General features: G+C 45.0%; 1 protein-coding gene across 25 annotated transcripts in view; it reads left to right on the top strand.

Annotated features, from left to right (window-relative positions):
• LOC111521831 (GATOR complex protein DEPDC5) overlaps window positions 1-15,506 on the top strand; it is a 170,381-nt gene that overhangs the window by 9,861 nt on the left and 145,014 nt on the right. For 24 of the 25 annotated variants that reach the window (XR_003306698.2, XR_003306696.2, XR_003306697.2 and 21 more), the window contains 4 exons: window positions 1,638-1,723; window positions 3,288-3,371; window positions 4,849-4,898; window positions 13,179-13,248. Coding sequence is in view for 15 of the 25 variants with exons in the window: in XM_026447062.1 (XP_026302847.1) it covers window positions 1,638-1,723; window positions 3,288-3,371; window positions 4,849-4,898; window positions 13,179-13,248 (290 nt within the window). In the remaining 10 variants the exon portion in view is untranslated. Of the gene's footprint in view, window positions 1-376; window positions 395-1,637; window positions 1,724-3,287; window positions 3,372-4,848; window positions 4,899-13,178; window positions 13,249-15,506 lie in introns of those variants that run through there. The other variant, XM_026447070.1, reaches the window with a different exon arrangement.

The raw sequence follows: 15,506 nt of genomic DNA, 5'->3' as shown, positions 1-15,506 counted from the left end.
GCAGTGGCGTGATCTCGGCTCACTGCAAGCTCCGCCTCCTGGGTTCACGCCATTCTCCTGCCTCAGCCTCCCTAGTAGCTGGGACTACAGGCGCCCGCCACCGCGCCCGGCTAATTTTTTGTATTTTTAGTAGAGACGGGGTTTCACCGTGGTCTCCATCTCCTGACCTTGTGATCCGCCCGCCTCAGCCTCCCAAAGTGCTGGGATTACAGGCGTGAGCCACCGCGCCCGGCCTTAATTTTTTTAAATGTTTTATTTTATTTTATTTTGAGATGGAGTATCCCTCTGTCACCCAGGCTGGAGTGTAGTGGCATGATCTTGGCTCACTGCAACCTCTACCTCTCAGATTCAAGTAATTCTCCTGCCTCTGCCTCCTGAGTAGCTGGGACTACAGGTGCGCACCACCATGCCTGGCCAATTTTTTTTATATTTTTAGTATAGGCGGGGTTTTACCATATTGGTCAGGCTGGTCTTGAACTCCTGACCTCGTGATCTGTCTGCCTTGGCCTCCTAAAGTGTTGGGATTACAGGCGTGAGCCACCACATTCAGCCAATTTGAAGATTTTAAAAGAATTCTATAAAACCTTAATCCTAAAAATGACCTTCATACCTTCCCCTTATCTCCTGTCCCCTGTTATGTTTCTTTTTTTTTTTTGAGACGGAGTCTCGCTCTGTCGCCCAGGCGGGGGTGCAGTGGCTGGATCTCAGCTCACTGCAAGCTCCACCTCCCGGGTTTATGCCATTCTCCTGCCTCAGCCTCCCGAGTAGCTGGGACTACAGGCGCCCGCCACCTCGCCCGGCTGGTTTTTTGTATTTTTAGTAGAGACGGGGTTTCACCGTGTTAGCCAGGATGGTCTCGATCTCCTGACCTCGTGATCCACCCGTCTCGGCCTCCCAAAGTGCTGGGATTACAGGCTTGAGCCACCGCGCCTGGCCTCCCTGTTATGTTTCTTACCAGACTTAAGGGCTCATTGAAAAGTTTGTTTCTTCTTTACCACTGATAACTTCATTCCAAAGAGATCTCCTTCCTCTTCTGGAATTTTACAGGTCTTTGAACTTTCTTTTCTTCCTTCTTATTTTATTTATTTGTTTATTGAGATAGAGTCTCATTCTATCACCCAGGTTGGAGTGCAGTGGTACAATCTCAGCTCACTACAACCTCTGCCTCTGGGGTTCAAGCGATTTTTATGCCTCAGCCTCCCGAGTAGCTTGGATTACAGGCGCCCACCATCATGCCTGGCTAATTCTTGTATTTTTAGTAGAGACAGAGTTTCACCGTGTTGGCCAGGCTGGTCTAGAACTCCTGACCTCAGGTGACCTTCCTGCCTAGACCTCCCAAAGTGCTGGGATTACAGGTGTGAGCCACCATACCCAGCCTCTTCCTTCTTAAATTCTTTCTTTTCCCTTCCTTCTCCGTTTTTCTCTCCATTTTTGATTGCTTAAGCTCTGGTCTTATTTCACCTAAAAAAGCAGAGAATTGTTTAAATTTTAAGCTCCTAAAAGGAAGAGACTGTGTGTTGCCCATGTCAGATGATCAATTGTGTTGCTTACTGAGTGTCTGAGTATTTATAGATTAGAATATATGGACCTGCTTTTTCAAAATGTGTTATCTGAGCCAGATACTGTTTCTGTTTTAGAAACTATCAGTGTGGACCAGACTGTAACTCAAGTGTTTCGGCTAAGACCTTATCAAGATGTCTATGTTAATGTCGTAGACCCTAAGGTATGTCTTTGTTTTGGACTTGAATATCTTTTTGGAATGATTAGCACCCTTCCTCAAGGTTAGATTACTAAGGAAACAACAGGTTACTTAAGTGTAGTGTTAGACTATTAAATGTGTGACCTGCTAGATGTGGTAATGTCAGCACATCGGGAGGCTGAGACAGGAGGATCACTTGAGGCCAGGAGTTCAAGACCAGCCTGAGTAGCATAGCTAGACCTTGTCTTTATTAAAACTTTTCTGTTTTTTTTTTGAAATGGAGTCTCGCTCTGTCACCCAGACTGGAGGGCAGTGGCACGATCTTGGCTCACTGCAACCTGTGCCTCCCAGGTTCAAGCCATTCTCCTGCCTCAGCCTCCTGAGTAGCTAGGATCACAGGCCCGTGCCACCACACCCAGCTTAATTTTTGTATTTTTGTAGAGACGGGATTTCACCATGTTGTCCAGGCTGGTCTTGAACTCCTGACCTCAGTTGATCCACCTGCCTCGGCCTCCCAAACTGCTGGAATTATAGGCAGGAGCCACCATGTCCTGCCTACTAAAACTTTTCTAAAAGATTAGCTGGGCGTATTTATATGCCTGTAGTCTCAACTGCTTGAAAGGCTGCAGCAGGAGGATTGCTTGAGCCCAGGAGATTGAGGCTGCAGTGAGCTTATGGCTGCACTATTGCACGTCAGCCTGGGCAGCAGAATGAGACCTTGTCTTGTTAAACTAAACATGTAGGCCATAGGTGGTGGCCCATGCCTATAATCCCAGTACTTTGGGAGGCCAAGGCAGGTGAGTGACTTGAGGTCAGGAGTTTGAGACCAGCCTGGGCAAAATGGTGGAACCCTGTGTCTACTAAAAATACAAAACTTAGCTGGGTGTGGTGGTGCACCCCTGTAGTCCCAGCTACTAGGGAGGCTGAGGCATGAGAGTCACTTGAGCCCAGGAGGCGGAGGCTGCAGTGAGTGAGCTGAGATCGTGCCACTGTACTCTAGCCTGGGCAACAGAGCACCATCCTGTCTCAAAATAAGTAAATAAATAAATACATACATACATAGCCTGTATGTCGTTTAGAATGTAGGCAGTATGTAGGTTGCATTTAAAACCCACCCCTACTTTTCTTGAAGCTTGTCCTAACCATTTTTTGTATATGAAACTATATGTAAAATTTTGTATTAAAATACTAACATTTTAAAACATTCTCATTCTTCTTCAGAAAGTGATGTTATAACAGATAAAAGTTATTGTTCAGAAAGTGCTATTGACATTAATAGGTGAATAAAGTACATAGCACAGTGTCGTGTTTGTGTGCCAGTATCCAGACTAAAATACAGAATGAGTCCCCCACTACCCTTCACACTCGACATGCTGCCGAGGCTGTAGGATTAGTTGTAGGTTTACCAACTATACTGACAAGTTGCTTTGGCAGGATATAATTCTATTTATCAGAGTTCTGCTACTGAATGGTCTTCCAGTAGTTTTCTTTTTTGCAAAAGGTTTTTTTCCATGGTAAGTGGGCATTACCTTGTGACTATAAAGTGTGGCAAGTAATGTCAGAGATATTATTTGATTATTCCTTTTAGGATGTGACCCTTGACCTAGTGGAGTTAACTTTTAAGGACCAGTATATTGGCCGTGGGGATATGTGGCGACTAAAGAAAAGTTTGGTAAGATGTGCTTTCTTTGAAAGTCTGTTTTTTCCGTTATGTGAATAATCCCTGTTTATTATAGGAGAAGAATATAAAATTGTTTCTGATTTCGGCATCTACAATTATTGTCAACATCTTGTGTGTTCTTCCATTCTTTTCATTGTTTTTTTGTTTTTTTGTTTTTTTGTTTTTTTGTTTTTTTTTTGAGACGGAGTCTAGCTCTGTCGCCCAGGCTGGAGTGCAGTGGCGTGATCTTGGCTCACTGTAAGCTCCGCCTCCCGGGTTTACGCCATTCTCCTGCCTCAGCCTCCTGAGTAGCTGGGACTATAGGCGCCCGCCACCTCGCCCGGCTAGTTTTTTGTATTTTTTAGTAGAGACAGGGTTTCACCGTGTAGATCAGGATGGTCTTGATCTCCTGACCTCATGATCCACCCGTCTCGGCCTCCCAAAGTGCTGGGATTACAGGCTTGATCCACCGCGCCCGGCCCATTGTTTTTTTGATCGTTTATTTGTTTACTGTTACAGATTTTTACTCAGCATTTTTGGTTTAAATAGGAAGTTATACTGTATTTTACATTTGAATAGAACCTTAGTTTTCAGGTTTTCACTTGATCCCCTTTGCCCCCCACATCTCCTCATGGACAGGTATTTATTATCCCTAATTTATAGAGGTAGAAACTGAGGTTGAGAAGTTAAGATAATTGCCCAAGGCTAGATAGTAAGTTGACCCTTGGCCAAAACCCAGATCCTGTGGCTTCCAGATCACACTGCTTTTTGCTGAACCCTCCTCCCATTTTCAGCATGAATTCCTTGTTTTTTTCTTTTCCCCCGAGACGGAGTTTTGCTCTTTCACCCAGGCTGGAGTGAAGTGGTGGGATCTTGGCTCACTGCAACCTCTGCCCCCTGGGTTCAAGCGATTCTCCTGCCTCAGCCTCCTGAGTAACTGGAATTATAGGCACCCACCACCACGCCCAGCTAATTTTTTTTTTTGACATGGAATTTTCTTGTTGCCCAGGCTGGGGTGCAATGGCATGATCTCCACTCACCACAACCTCTGCCTTCCGGGTTCAAGTGATTCTCCTGCCTTAGCCTCCGGAGTAGCTGGGATTATTTGTTGAGGGTTCCATTTTCTAAAGTGAGAGATAAAATGAGAAACAACACGATATTTAAATGAGTATGTAAATGCAGATATATATGTAAACATATGTGAAGATCAGTATATTTGTAAAGCTGGTCATTTATCATCCACTTGGTCTTTCCCATTAGCTATACTTGCTAAACTGTTTAAGCACCTATTGTCATACCTACCCTAACAGGTTTTCCTGTGGGGTAAGTCTATTACCCACAAGCTAGTTGAACTTTGGGTTGGTAGAAGAGATTAGAAAGCTAGGAGTTCTTGTTTGTGAATTTTCATGGCCTTAATATGTTAATCAATCTCTTTCTTTCTCTTTCTCACCCTCTCTCCTTCCCTCCCTCTCTCTCCCCCTCCTCTTAGGTCAGCACATGTGCATATATCACCCAGAAGGTGGAGTTTGCTGGCATCAGGTAGATATTATATCACTCTTGCCTTATCTATGCAGTAACTGGGCTACATAAAGCAGTGGAGGCATATGGATGTCCATACAATAGAATGCATAAGAGTATAAAACGTTAGATTGTTGGCTGGCCACAGTGGCTCACGCCTGTAATCCCAGCACTTTGGGAGGCTGAGGTGGGCGGATCATGAGGTCAGGAGATCAGGACCATCCTGGCTAACACGGTGAAACCCCGTCTCTACTGAAAATACAAAAAATTAGCCAGACGTAGTGGCGGGTGCCTATAGTCCCAGCTGTTCGGGAGACTGAGACAGGAGAATGGCATGAACCCGGGAGGCGGAGCTTGCAGCGAGCCAAGATCGCGCCACTGCAGTCCAGCCTGGGAGACACAGTGAGACTCTGTCTCAAAAAAAAAAAAAAGTTAGATTGTTGTAGCTCAAACAAACAACGAAATGCACTATAGTAGTTTGAGGCTTAATGGAAGAAGTTGATGAAGCCCCCTGGCATTCTGTAAGAAAGGAAGTAGAAAAAAAAAGGAGATAGAGACTCATGATTTTACAACTGTAAAAACCCTAGATGAACATATTGAATCATACTTTCTTATTTTACACATTAGGAAGCAGGTTTAGAAACAAAATGACTAGCACATTGGTTCCTGATTTGTTACCTTTTTAACTATATTGCTGCACTGTTGATTTATTAAAACTATTTCTATATTTTAGTTTGTGAAGAAAAAAGGGACTTTTTGAAATCCCCTTTAAATTCAAAAAGTGGCTGGGTGTGGTGGCTTACGCTTGTAATCCCAACACTTTGAGATGCCGAGGTGGGTAGATTATTGCTTGAGCCCAGGAGTTGAAGACCAGCCTGGGCAATATAGTGAGAGCCCATTTCTACAAAAAAATACAAAAATTAGCTGGGCCTGGTGACACACACGCACCTGTAGTCCAGCTACCCAGGAGGCTGAGAGGTGGGAGGATCACTTGAGCCTGGGAGGTAGAGGCTGCAGTGAGCTGGGATCATACCACTATACTCCAGCCTGGGTGAGCAAGACCCTGCCTCAAAAAAAAAAAAAAAAAAAATTCAGAAAGTATTTCAGGTGCGGTGGCTCACACCTGGGATCTCAGCACTTTGAGAGGCCAAGGTGGGCTGAGTGTGCTTGAGCCCCAAGAGTTCAAGACCAGCCTGGGCCACATGACAAATAGTCTCTTAAAAAAAAAAAAAAAACAGCCAGGCATGATAGCATGTGACTGTAGTCCCAGCTACTCAGGAGGCTGAGGTGGGGGGATCGCCTGAGCCCTGGGAAGTAGACATTATCATGCCACTGCACCCCAGCCTGGGTCACAGAGTAAGACTATCTCAAAAAAAAAAAAAAAAGTACAACATGCACATAATTAAGCATTCAAATAGTTCAGAACAGTATCTCATGGAATATACATTCCTCTCTCCAGAAACAACTTGTGTCTTTCCTGAAATTTACTGTGTATACACAATCATATTTATGTCTTTTTTTTTTCCGAGATGGAGTCTTGCTCTATCACCCAGGCCGGAGTGCAGTGGCGTGACCTTGGCTGACTGCAACCTCCGCCTCCCGGTTTCAAGCAATTGTCCTGCCTCAGCTTTGTGAGTTGCTGGAATTACAGGCACCTGCCACCAGACCTAGCTAATTTTATTTATTTATTTATTTATTTTTTGATACAGAGTCTCGCTCTGTCGCCCAGGCTGGAGTGCAGTGGCCAAATCTCAGCTCACTGCAAGCTCCGCCTCCTGGGTTCACGCCATTCTCCTGCCTCAGCCTCCCGAGTAGCTGGGATTACAGGCGCCTGCCACCTCGCCCGGTTAGTTTTTTGTATTTTTAGTAGAGACGGGGTTTCACCAGGTTAGCCAGGATGGTCTCGATCTACTGACCTCGTGATCCGCCCGTCTCGGCCTCCCAAAGTGCTGGGATTACAGGCTTGAGCCACCGCGCCCGGCCGCTAATTTTTTTTAATTTATTTTTTTGTATTTTTAGTGGAGGTGGAGTTTCACCATGTTGGCCAGGCTGGTCTCGAACTCCTGACCTCATGAACTGCCCACCTTGGATTCCCAAAGTGCTGGGATTACAGGCGTGAGCTACTGCACCCGGCGTATTTATGTCTTATTAACTGACTTGTGATCCTAAGATTGGTCAGCGTGGTCACAGGGTACAGTGTAGTCCCTCATAAAGATCCCCATCAACTTTTTTTTGTTGTTGTTGAGACAGTCTCACTCTGTCACCCAGGCTGGAGCGCAGTGGTGCGATCTTGGCTCACTGTAACCTCTGCCTCCAAGGTTCAAGCAATTCTTCTGCCTCGGCCTCCTGAGTAGCTAGGACTACAGGTGCGCACCACCATGCCCATTTTTAGTGCAGATGGAGTTTCACCACGTTGGCCAGGTTGGTCTCAAAACTCCTGATCTCAGGTGATCCCTTGCCTCAGCCCCGCAAAGTGCTGGGATTACAGGCATAAGCCACTGCGCCTGGTCCCCATCAACTTTTCACCTAGTGGTTTCATCCATTGACGATTGTTGTAAAATGTTGATTTTCTTTCCTTTTTTTGGTGATTTTTTAATTCAGTCATCCCTTCTACATTTATTAGCCAGAATCTTTTTGTAAATAACTTTTCATCATCAACTAGGGCTATTAGACCAGAATGAAATACTGATCCTAAAAAGAAAGAAAAGGTAAAGGCTTCATTTTCCCCCCCAAAAAGGATGTTAATCATTGGAGGGGAGCCAAGTAAAATGACTATGGCATGAGGATCACTTGAGACCAGGAGTTTAAGACCAGCCTGGACAACATAGCAAGACCTCATCTATAAAAAAAAAAAATGTATATATATATGTGTGTGTGTGTGTGTGTGTATATGTGTGTGTGTATATATATGTGTGTGTGTGTATTTTGCTGGACTTGGTGGCTCACGCCTGTAATCCCAGCACTTTGAGAGGCCGAGGCAGGTGGATCACAAGGTCAGGAGATCTAGACCATCCTGGGTAACATGGTGAAACCCTGTCTGTACTGAAAATACAAAAATCACCTGGGTGTGGTGGCCCATGCCTGTAATCCCAGCTACTCAGGAGGCTGAGGCAGGAGAATTGCTTGAACCAGGGAGTCAGAGGTTCAGTGAGTCGAGATCACACCACTGCACTCTAGCCTGGCGACAGAGCAAGAGTCCGTCACACACACACACACACACACACACACACACACACACACACAAAATTATGGCTAGGTGCAGTGGCTCATGCCTGTAAGCCCAACACTTTGGGAGACTGAGGTGGGTAGTTTACTTGAGCCTGGGAGTTCAAGACCAGCCTGGCAATATGCTGAAACCCCATCCCTACAAAAAAATACAAAAATTAGCTGGGCATGATGGCGCCTGTAGACCCAGTTACTTAGGAGGCTGAGGTGGAAGGATCACCTGAATCCAGGGAGGTTCAAGGCTGTAGTGAGCCCTTGATCATTCTGCTGCCCCCTAGCCTGGGTGACAGAGTCAGATTCTGTCTAAAGTAACAAAAAATACTCAACGGGGTTGGTGTCAGGGCTTCTCTAGTTTGACGTACTTGTGAAACAGGTGGGAGGAGCACTTGAGCATAGGTTGAGGCTGCAGTGAGCTATTATTGCATTACTGTACTCCAGCCTAGGCAACAGAGTGAGACCACATCTTTGAAAACAAACAAAAATGTGTTAGCGAGTCAGTTTTCTTTAAAAAATCCAAGCAACTAAAGCACAACCCAAGAAGTGACTAAATCTCAAGCAGCACAAAAAATGCAACCTAGGTTTATGCCTCCAATATCAGCAGATCTCTACTGGTTGGGTATCTAGGGGTCAGGAAGCCTGGATCTGTATCTGCAGAGCCAGTGTTTAGCCATCACTGTACTCAGTGGTTCGAGTGATGTTGGGTAACTCTGGTAAACCTTTTAGTCTTCACATCTGCAAAATGGAATAGTTGGTTTAGAATATTCTTCTGTGAAGGACCAGTTAATAAATATTTTAGACTTTGTGAGTCACAATAGATCTCAGGTCTATTGCATATTCTGTGTGTTTGTGTGTTTCGACCATTTAAAAATGTAACAGCCATTCTTAGCTGTGGGCCATATGAAAACAGGAGATAGGGGAGAGTTGGCTTGACTGTATGTAGTTTGCCAGCCTTGGTTTGGAAACCTATTTAGATCGCTTTCATTTTTCTTTTTCTACTGCTTCCTCTTTTATTTTTAAATTATATATATATATATATGTATACACACACACACACACACACATATTATATTCAAGTGATTCTTCTACCTCAGCCTCCTGAATAGCTGGGACTACAGGCATGCACCGCCGTGCCTGGCTAATTTTTGTTCTTTAGTAGACATGGGGTCTCACCATGTTGGCCAGGCTGGTGTTGAACTCCTGGCCTCAAGTGATCTGTACACCTTGGCCTCCAAAAGTGATGAGATTACAGATGTGAGCCACTACGCCCGGCTGATCTCTTTCTTTTTTAAGTTCTTTGTTTCTCTATGTAAATACCCTCATACACACAGTTCTAGATGGAGAAAAGAAAACCCTCACATAGTGTCAGTTTTTAACTGTATTTTTATTTATTTATTTTTGAGATGGGCTTCCTGTATCGCCTAGGCTGGAATGCGGTTTTGCCATCATACCTCAACTACAACCTTAACCTCCTAGGCCCAAGCAATACTTCCACCCCAGCCTTCTGAGTACCTAGGACTACAAGTGCATGCCAGCGCGCCTGGCTCTTTTTTTTTTTATTTTGGTAGAGACAGGGTCTCACTATGTTGCTCAGGCTGGTTTCCAACTCCTGGGCTCAAACGATCCTCTTGGCTCAGCCCCCTAGAGTGCTGAGATTATAGGCATGAGCCACTGCAGCTGGCCTCTTTTAGACTTTTAAAGGTCTGTCCTGATATTTGGCTCAGGCATGGTTAAATGTAAACTACAGTCTTCTGTCTTTTCTCCAGAAGACTTACAGTATTTCTACACTGGATCAAAGATTACTTTCTTTTGCTGACTTCGTGAATGCCTGAGAAAAAAGATGCGGGCCTACTATGAGAAAAAGTATAGTCATTTGTATAAAGTCATTGTAAATGGTCAGAGAATTTCTGTGCAATTAAACTTTCAATCTGGTAATAGTTAAATAGTTAAGAACATATGAGCTGGGTTTGGTGGTTCACACCTGTAATCCCGGCACTTTGGGAGGCCGGGGCAGGTGGATTACCTGAGGTCATGAGTTTGAGACCAGGCTGGCCAACATAGTGAAATCCTGTCTCTACTAAAAATACAAAAATTAGCCGGGCATGATGGCAGGTGCCTGTAATCTCAGCTACTCTGGAGGCTGAGGCAGGAGAATTGCTTGAACCTAGGAGGCAGAGGTTGTGGTGAGCCAAGATCATGCCATTGTACTCTATCCCGGGCAACAAGAATGAAATCCCGTCTCAAAAAAACAAAACAAACAACAACAACAACAACAAAATATATATAGTAGCAAAATCTTATTTCCTATTGACTGACATTTTGCTTTTAAAAAATACCTTAAACCCTAGCCTGTTGGATCACATTGTAACTTTTTTTTTTTTTTGAGATGAGTCTCACTCTGTCACCCGGGCTGGAGTGCAGTGGCATGATTTCAGCTCTGCAACCTCTGCCTCCCAGGCTTAAGCAATTCTCCTGCCTCAGCCTCTCGAGTAGCTGCGATCACAGGCATCTGCCACCATGCCTGGCTAATTTTGTGTTTTTAGTAGAGATGGGGTTTCACCATGTTTGTCAGGCTGGTCTTGAACTCCCGACCTCAGGTAATCCACCTGCCTCGGCCTCCCAAAGTGCTGGGATCACACCACCTCTGGCCACACCAAGCTTGTTTTAGAGGTCCTGTTAATGTGGGGTTCTGACAGTTATAAACAGAGCTGGCTGGGTGTGGTTACAGGCTCATGCCTGTAATCCCAGCACTTTGGGAGGCTTAAGTGGGCAGATTGCTTGAGTCCAGGAGTGCAAGACCAGCCTAGACAACACAGTGAAACCCCGTCTTTACTAAAAATACAAAAAAATTAGCTGGGTGTGGCTGTGTGTGCCTGTAGTTTCACCTACTTGGGAGTCTGAGGTAGGAGAATCTCTTAAGCCCAAGAATTTGAGGCCACTCTGGCAGATAGCAAGATAGTAGATATGGGTTTTCACCACATTGGCCAGGATGGTTTCGATCTCTTGACCTTGTGATCCACCCACCTCGGCCTCCCAAAGTGCTGGGATTACAGGCGTGAACCACCGTGCCTGACCTCCTCATTATAATATTAAATAAATACAAATCTCTTCTCAGGTCAGGCTTGTGACACTTATTCATTCACAGACGTAACTGGGCAAAGAAGTATGATAAAACATCCCACTTGGTATAAGCCATAGGCCTGGTCCAGCCTTCTTCATTTTGGCATGGGGTAGACCCAGAGGGATTGATTGATTGTCCAGCATTTCCCAGGTAGCCTGAGCTGTAACTCATAGTACACAGCATTTTCTGGGCTTTTATCTGATTTTTGTCTCCCTTTTTTTTGTTTTCTTTTTGTTTTTTGTTTTTTTGAGACAGAGTTTTACTCCTGTTGCCCAGGCTGGAGTGTAGTGGTACGATCTCAGCTCACTGCAGCCTCCATCTTCCAGGTTCAAGTGATTCTCCTGTCTCAGTCTCCCGAGTAGTTGGGATTACAGGCGCCCGCTGCCACGCCTGACTACTTTTTGTGTTTTCAGTAGAGGCAGGATTTCACCATGTTGGCCAGGCTGGTCTCAAACTCCTGACTTCGTGGTCCGCCCACCTCAGCCTCCCAAAGTGCTGGGATTACAGGTGTGAGCCACTGCACCCAGCCTTTGTCTTCCTTTTTTATGAGGACTAATTGTTTAGGTGTAGCAGGTTGGGAGAAAGAGTGAAATTGGTAGAAGATAAGGGCTTGAGGGGGTTCGTTGAGGGATGATTGATTACAGGGTGCTCAGCTAACAGCTACCACTGTTCTCCAGGACAGTATTTTGTGTTAATACCTGCTGTAGTTCTACTTCTTGCTAGTAAACTTAATTGAGTACCTCCTATCCTCGCACTGTCCTGAACAGTTTCTGCACATTAATCTGGTTTAATTTGAAAACAGCTCTGTAGAAGGCTGGGTGCGGTGGCTCACGCCTGTAAACCTAGCAATTTGGGAGGCCGAGGCGGGCAGATCATGAGGTCAGGAGATTGAGACCATCCTGGCCAACATGGTGGAAACCTCATCTCTACTAAAAATACAAAAAATTAGCTGGGCATGGTGGTGTGTGCCTGTAGTCCCAGCTACTCAGGAGGCTGAGGCAGGAGAATCGCTTGAACCAGGGAGTCGGAGGTTGCACTAAGCTGAGATCACTCCACTGCCCTCTAGACAGAGCGACAGAGCGAGATTCCATCTCAAAAAAAAAAGAAAAGAAAACAGCTCTGTAAGGCGTGGGCTTCATTGTCTCTTTTGTTTTGTTTGTTTTTTGTTTTGTTTTTTTGAGACAGTCTCACTCTGTTGCCCAAACTGGAGTGTAGTGGTGCAATCACAGCTCACTATAGCCTTGACCTCTGAGGCCCAAGTGATCTTCCTACCTCAACCTCCTAGGTAGCTGGGACTAGCATGTGTCACCACACCTGCCTAATTTTTTGTATTTTTTGTAGTGACAGGTCTCACTATGCTCCCCAGGCTGGTGTCAACTCATGGGCTCAAGTGATCTGCCAACCTCGGCCTTCCAAAGTGTTGCGATTATAGATGTGAGTCACCACACCTGGCCCATTGTCTCATTTTTAAAGATAATGCCAATGAACCTCATGAGTTTACTATGGCCATTCACCTAGTAAGTGACACTCAGCTGGGATTCTTGCCTAGATCAGTTTCTCTCGAGGCTGGTCAGGTCTGAAAGCCATGCTTTTTCTGCTGTACTATTCACTTTTTTTTTCTTTTTTGAGACAGAGTTTGGCTCTTATTGCCCAGGCTGGAGTGCAATGGCATGATCTCAGCTCACTGCAACCTCCGCCTCCTGAGTTCAAGCGATTCTGCCTCAGCTTCCTGAGAAGCTGAGATTATAGGTACCCATCACCATGCCTGTTTGATTTTTTTGGATTTTTAGTAGAAATAGGGTTTCCCATGTTGTCTAGGCTGTTGTCGAACTCCTGACCTCAGGTAATTCGCCTGCCTCAGCTTCCCAAAGTGCTGGGATTACAGGTGTGAGCTACTGCACCAGGCATGTATTGGTTTCATGTAAGACTTGTAATAACTTGTGTATGTATCCTTTCAGAGCACAGGCTGGTGAGCTGTGGGTTAAGAATGAGAAGGTCATGTGTGGTTACATCAGTGAAGATACCAGGGTAAGATTTTATAAAATGCTTTTTTGGTTTTATCTCCCCATCCCATTAAGGCTAAGTCCTAAAATCAGAAATAAAACAAGGGCAGGGCGGGATGCCAAGGTGGGCTGATTGCTTTATCCCAGGAGTTTAAGACGAGCCTGGGCAACATGGAGAGACCCACCTGTGCAAAAATTAGCTAGGCATGGTGATGGGTGGCTCTGGTCCCAGCTATTCAGGAAAGTGAAGTGGGAGAATTACCGGATCCCAGGAGTTCGAAGCTGCAGTGGGTCATGATTGCATCATTGCACTCCAGCCTGGGTGCCATACAGCAAGACCCCGTCTCAACAAACAAACAAACAAAAAACACAAACAAAAATCTGATAAGCTCTTGACTGCTACTGTTTGCCCACATGGAACTAGTGATATCAAATTCTCTTGAAACTGTTTTACAGTTGGATGTCTCCAGTTTGGAATTGGTCTTCATTTTCTTCTGAAGGGGTCTGTTTAATGTCGAACAGAAAGATAGAGTATCTGGCCTGCAGAATGCCATGCCCATTCATACATAGCAAAAGTTAAGCCCTGTGGAAGATCATGTCATAAACATGAAGACAGACTTTTGCCAATGAACGTTACCCATGCTGGTAAAACTGTATGTCTACCTTTGCTCGTTCCCATCTCCATGCCTTCTCTGAGAGCAGTCGTTTTCAACCAGGGGTGATTTTGCTCCTTCAGGGGTCTTTTGACAATGTCTAAAGACATATTTGGTTGTCACAACTGAGGGGTTGTGCCACTGGCATCTAGTGAGGGTCCTGCTAAACATGCTACACATCCAGAGCAGGCCTCCAGAGCAAAGAGTTATCTGGCTCAAAATGTTAATATGTCGTGGGGGTTGTGTTGTGCATTGCGGGATGTTTAGCAGCATCCCTGGCCTCTACTCACTAGATGCCAGTATCACCCACCACCCTTCACCCTACAAATCTACAAGTTATGACAGCCAGAAATTTTTCCAGACATGCCAAATGTCCCCTGAGGGGTAAAATCACCCTTGGTTGAGACCCAATGTGCCCTTAGAGGGAACCACTCTATGAACTTCATTTTTGTAATTTCCTATTGTCTACATTGGATGTATTTACATTGTTTGTAAATATATGTATGTTTGTGTGTGTGTGTATACACATGACCCAATTAATTGCCAGAGTACTCACCATAATCGTGCCTTTGCTTTCCTGCAAAGGTATCTGAGTAGTGAGACTTAGCTAGATTATAAATGTTGGGGTGAAGAGTATTCCAGGCAGAGGAAACAATTTTCAGAAGTCAGTGTAGTGGAAGTATTGCAGACAGGTAGGGAGAATGATGTTGGTGAGGAGATAGGCAGGTTCCAGCTAGTTCATGCGAGGCCTTCAAGGTGGTTAGATCCAGTTTAGAGTTTTTCTAAGGAGAATTAGAATCCATTGATGGGTTTTAAGTGGGAGAGTGATACTTGAATTATGCTTTTAAACGATCACTACTCATTCAGTTGTGTTTTGTTGAATAAAACCCTCCAAATCACCGGCTCTAATGGCCAAAGGTCAACTTTGTCATGTAAAAGAAATCATGGGTATGTAATTCATGGTTGGTACAATAGTGTCACCATTATTGGTGTCCTTGTGTCTTATTGTTCTGCTATCCTCAGGGTAGGGCTTCCATGATCCACCTAGAGCTGATATAATCACATCCATATTCCAGGCAGAGGAGAGAGGAAGGGACGAGAGACAAGAGAGGTGTATCTTCCCACCAAGTCAGCTTCCTTTATGGACACAGCACTTCTATTTAAAGCTTACAGGCCAGATTTTAGTCACTTGTAGCTGCTATGGAGGCTGAGAAGTTTTGTCTTTTGGTTGGGTCTCTTGCCTTTCAGAACAGAATCAGAAGAAGGGAAGAGTAGATAGGCATTTAGCATTAAGTGCTGCAGCCCTTCTGGCTCTGGTATAGAGAGTTATTTCCAGGGTCAAGAGTAAAAGCAGGTAAGTGAGTTAGGAGACCCACTATAGTCTAACAAGAAAATGGTGGTATGAACTAAGGTGAGAGCTGTAACAGTGGAAGGATGTGGGTAGGTATGAGACACATTTCTGGATAGGGTCCACAGAACTTGCTCATAGATTGGATGTGAGGAGTGAAGGAAAGAGAAGGACTGAACAGCTAGGTAGATGGTGGTGCCATTTATGAGATGGGGAAGACAGGGAAGAAGCAGGTTGGGGACATTAGGAAGCTCCGTTTGGGAGAAGTCTGTTGGACACCTG

Source organism: Piliocolobus tephrosceles, chromosome 19 (assembly GCF_002776525.5).
Source record: "Piliocolobus tephrosceles isolate RC106 chromosome 19, ASM277652v3, whole genome shotgun sequence".
Classification (NCBI taxonomy): Eukaryota; Metazoa; Chordata; class Mammalia; order Primates; family Cercopithecidae; genus Piliocolobus; species Piliocolobus tephrosceles.
Note: the sequence above shows the minus strand (reverse complement) of the source record. Positions and strands in the feature narration are given on the sequence as shown.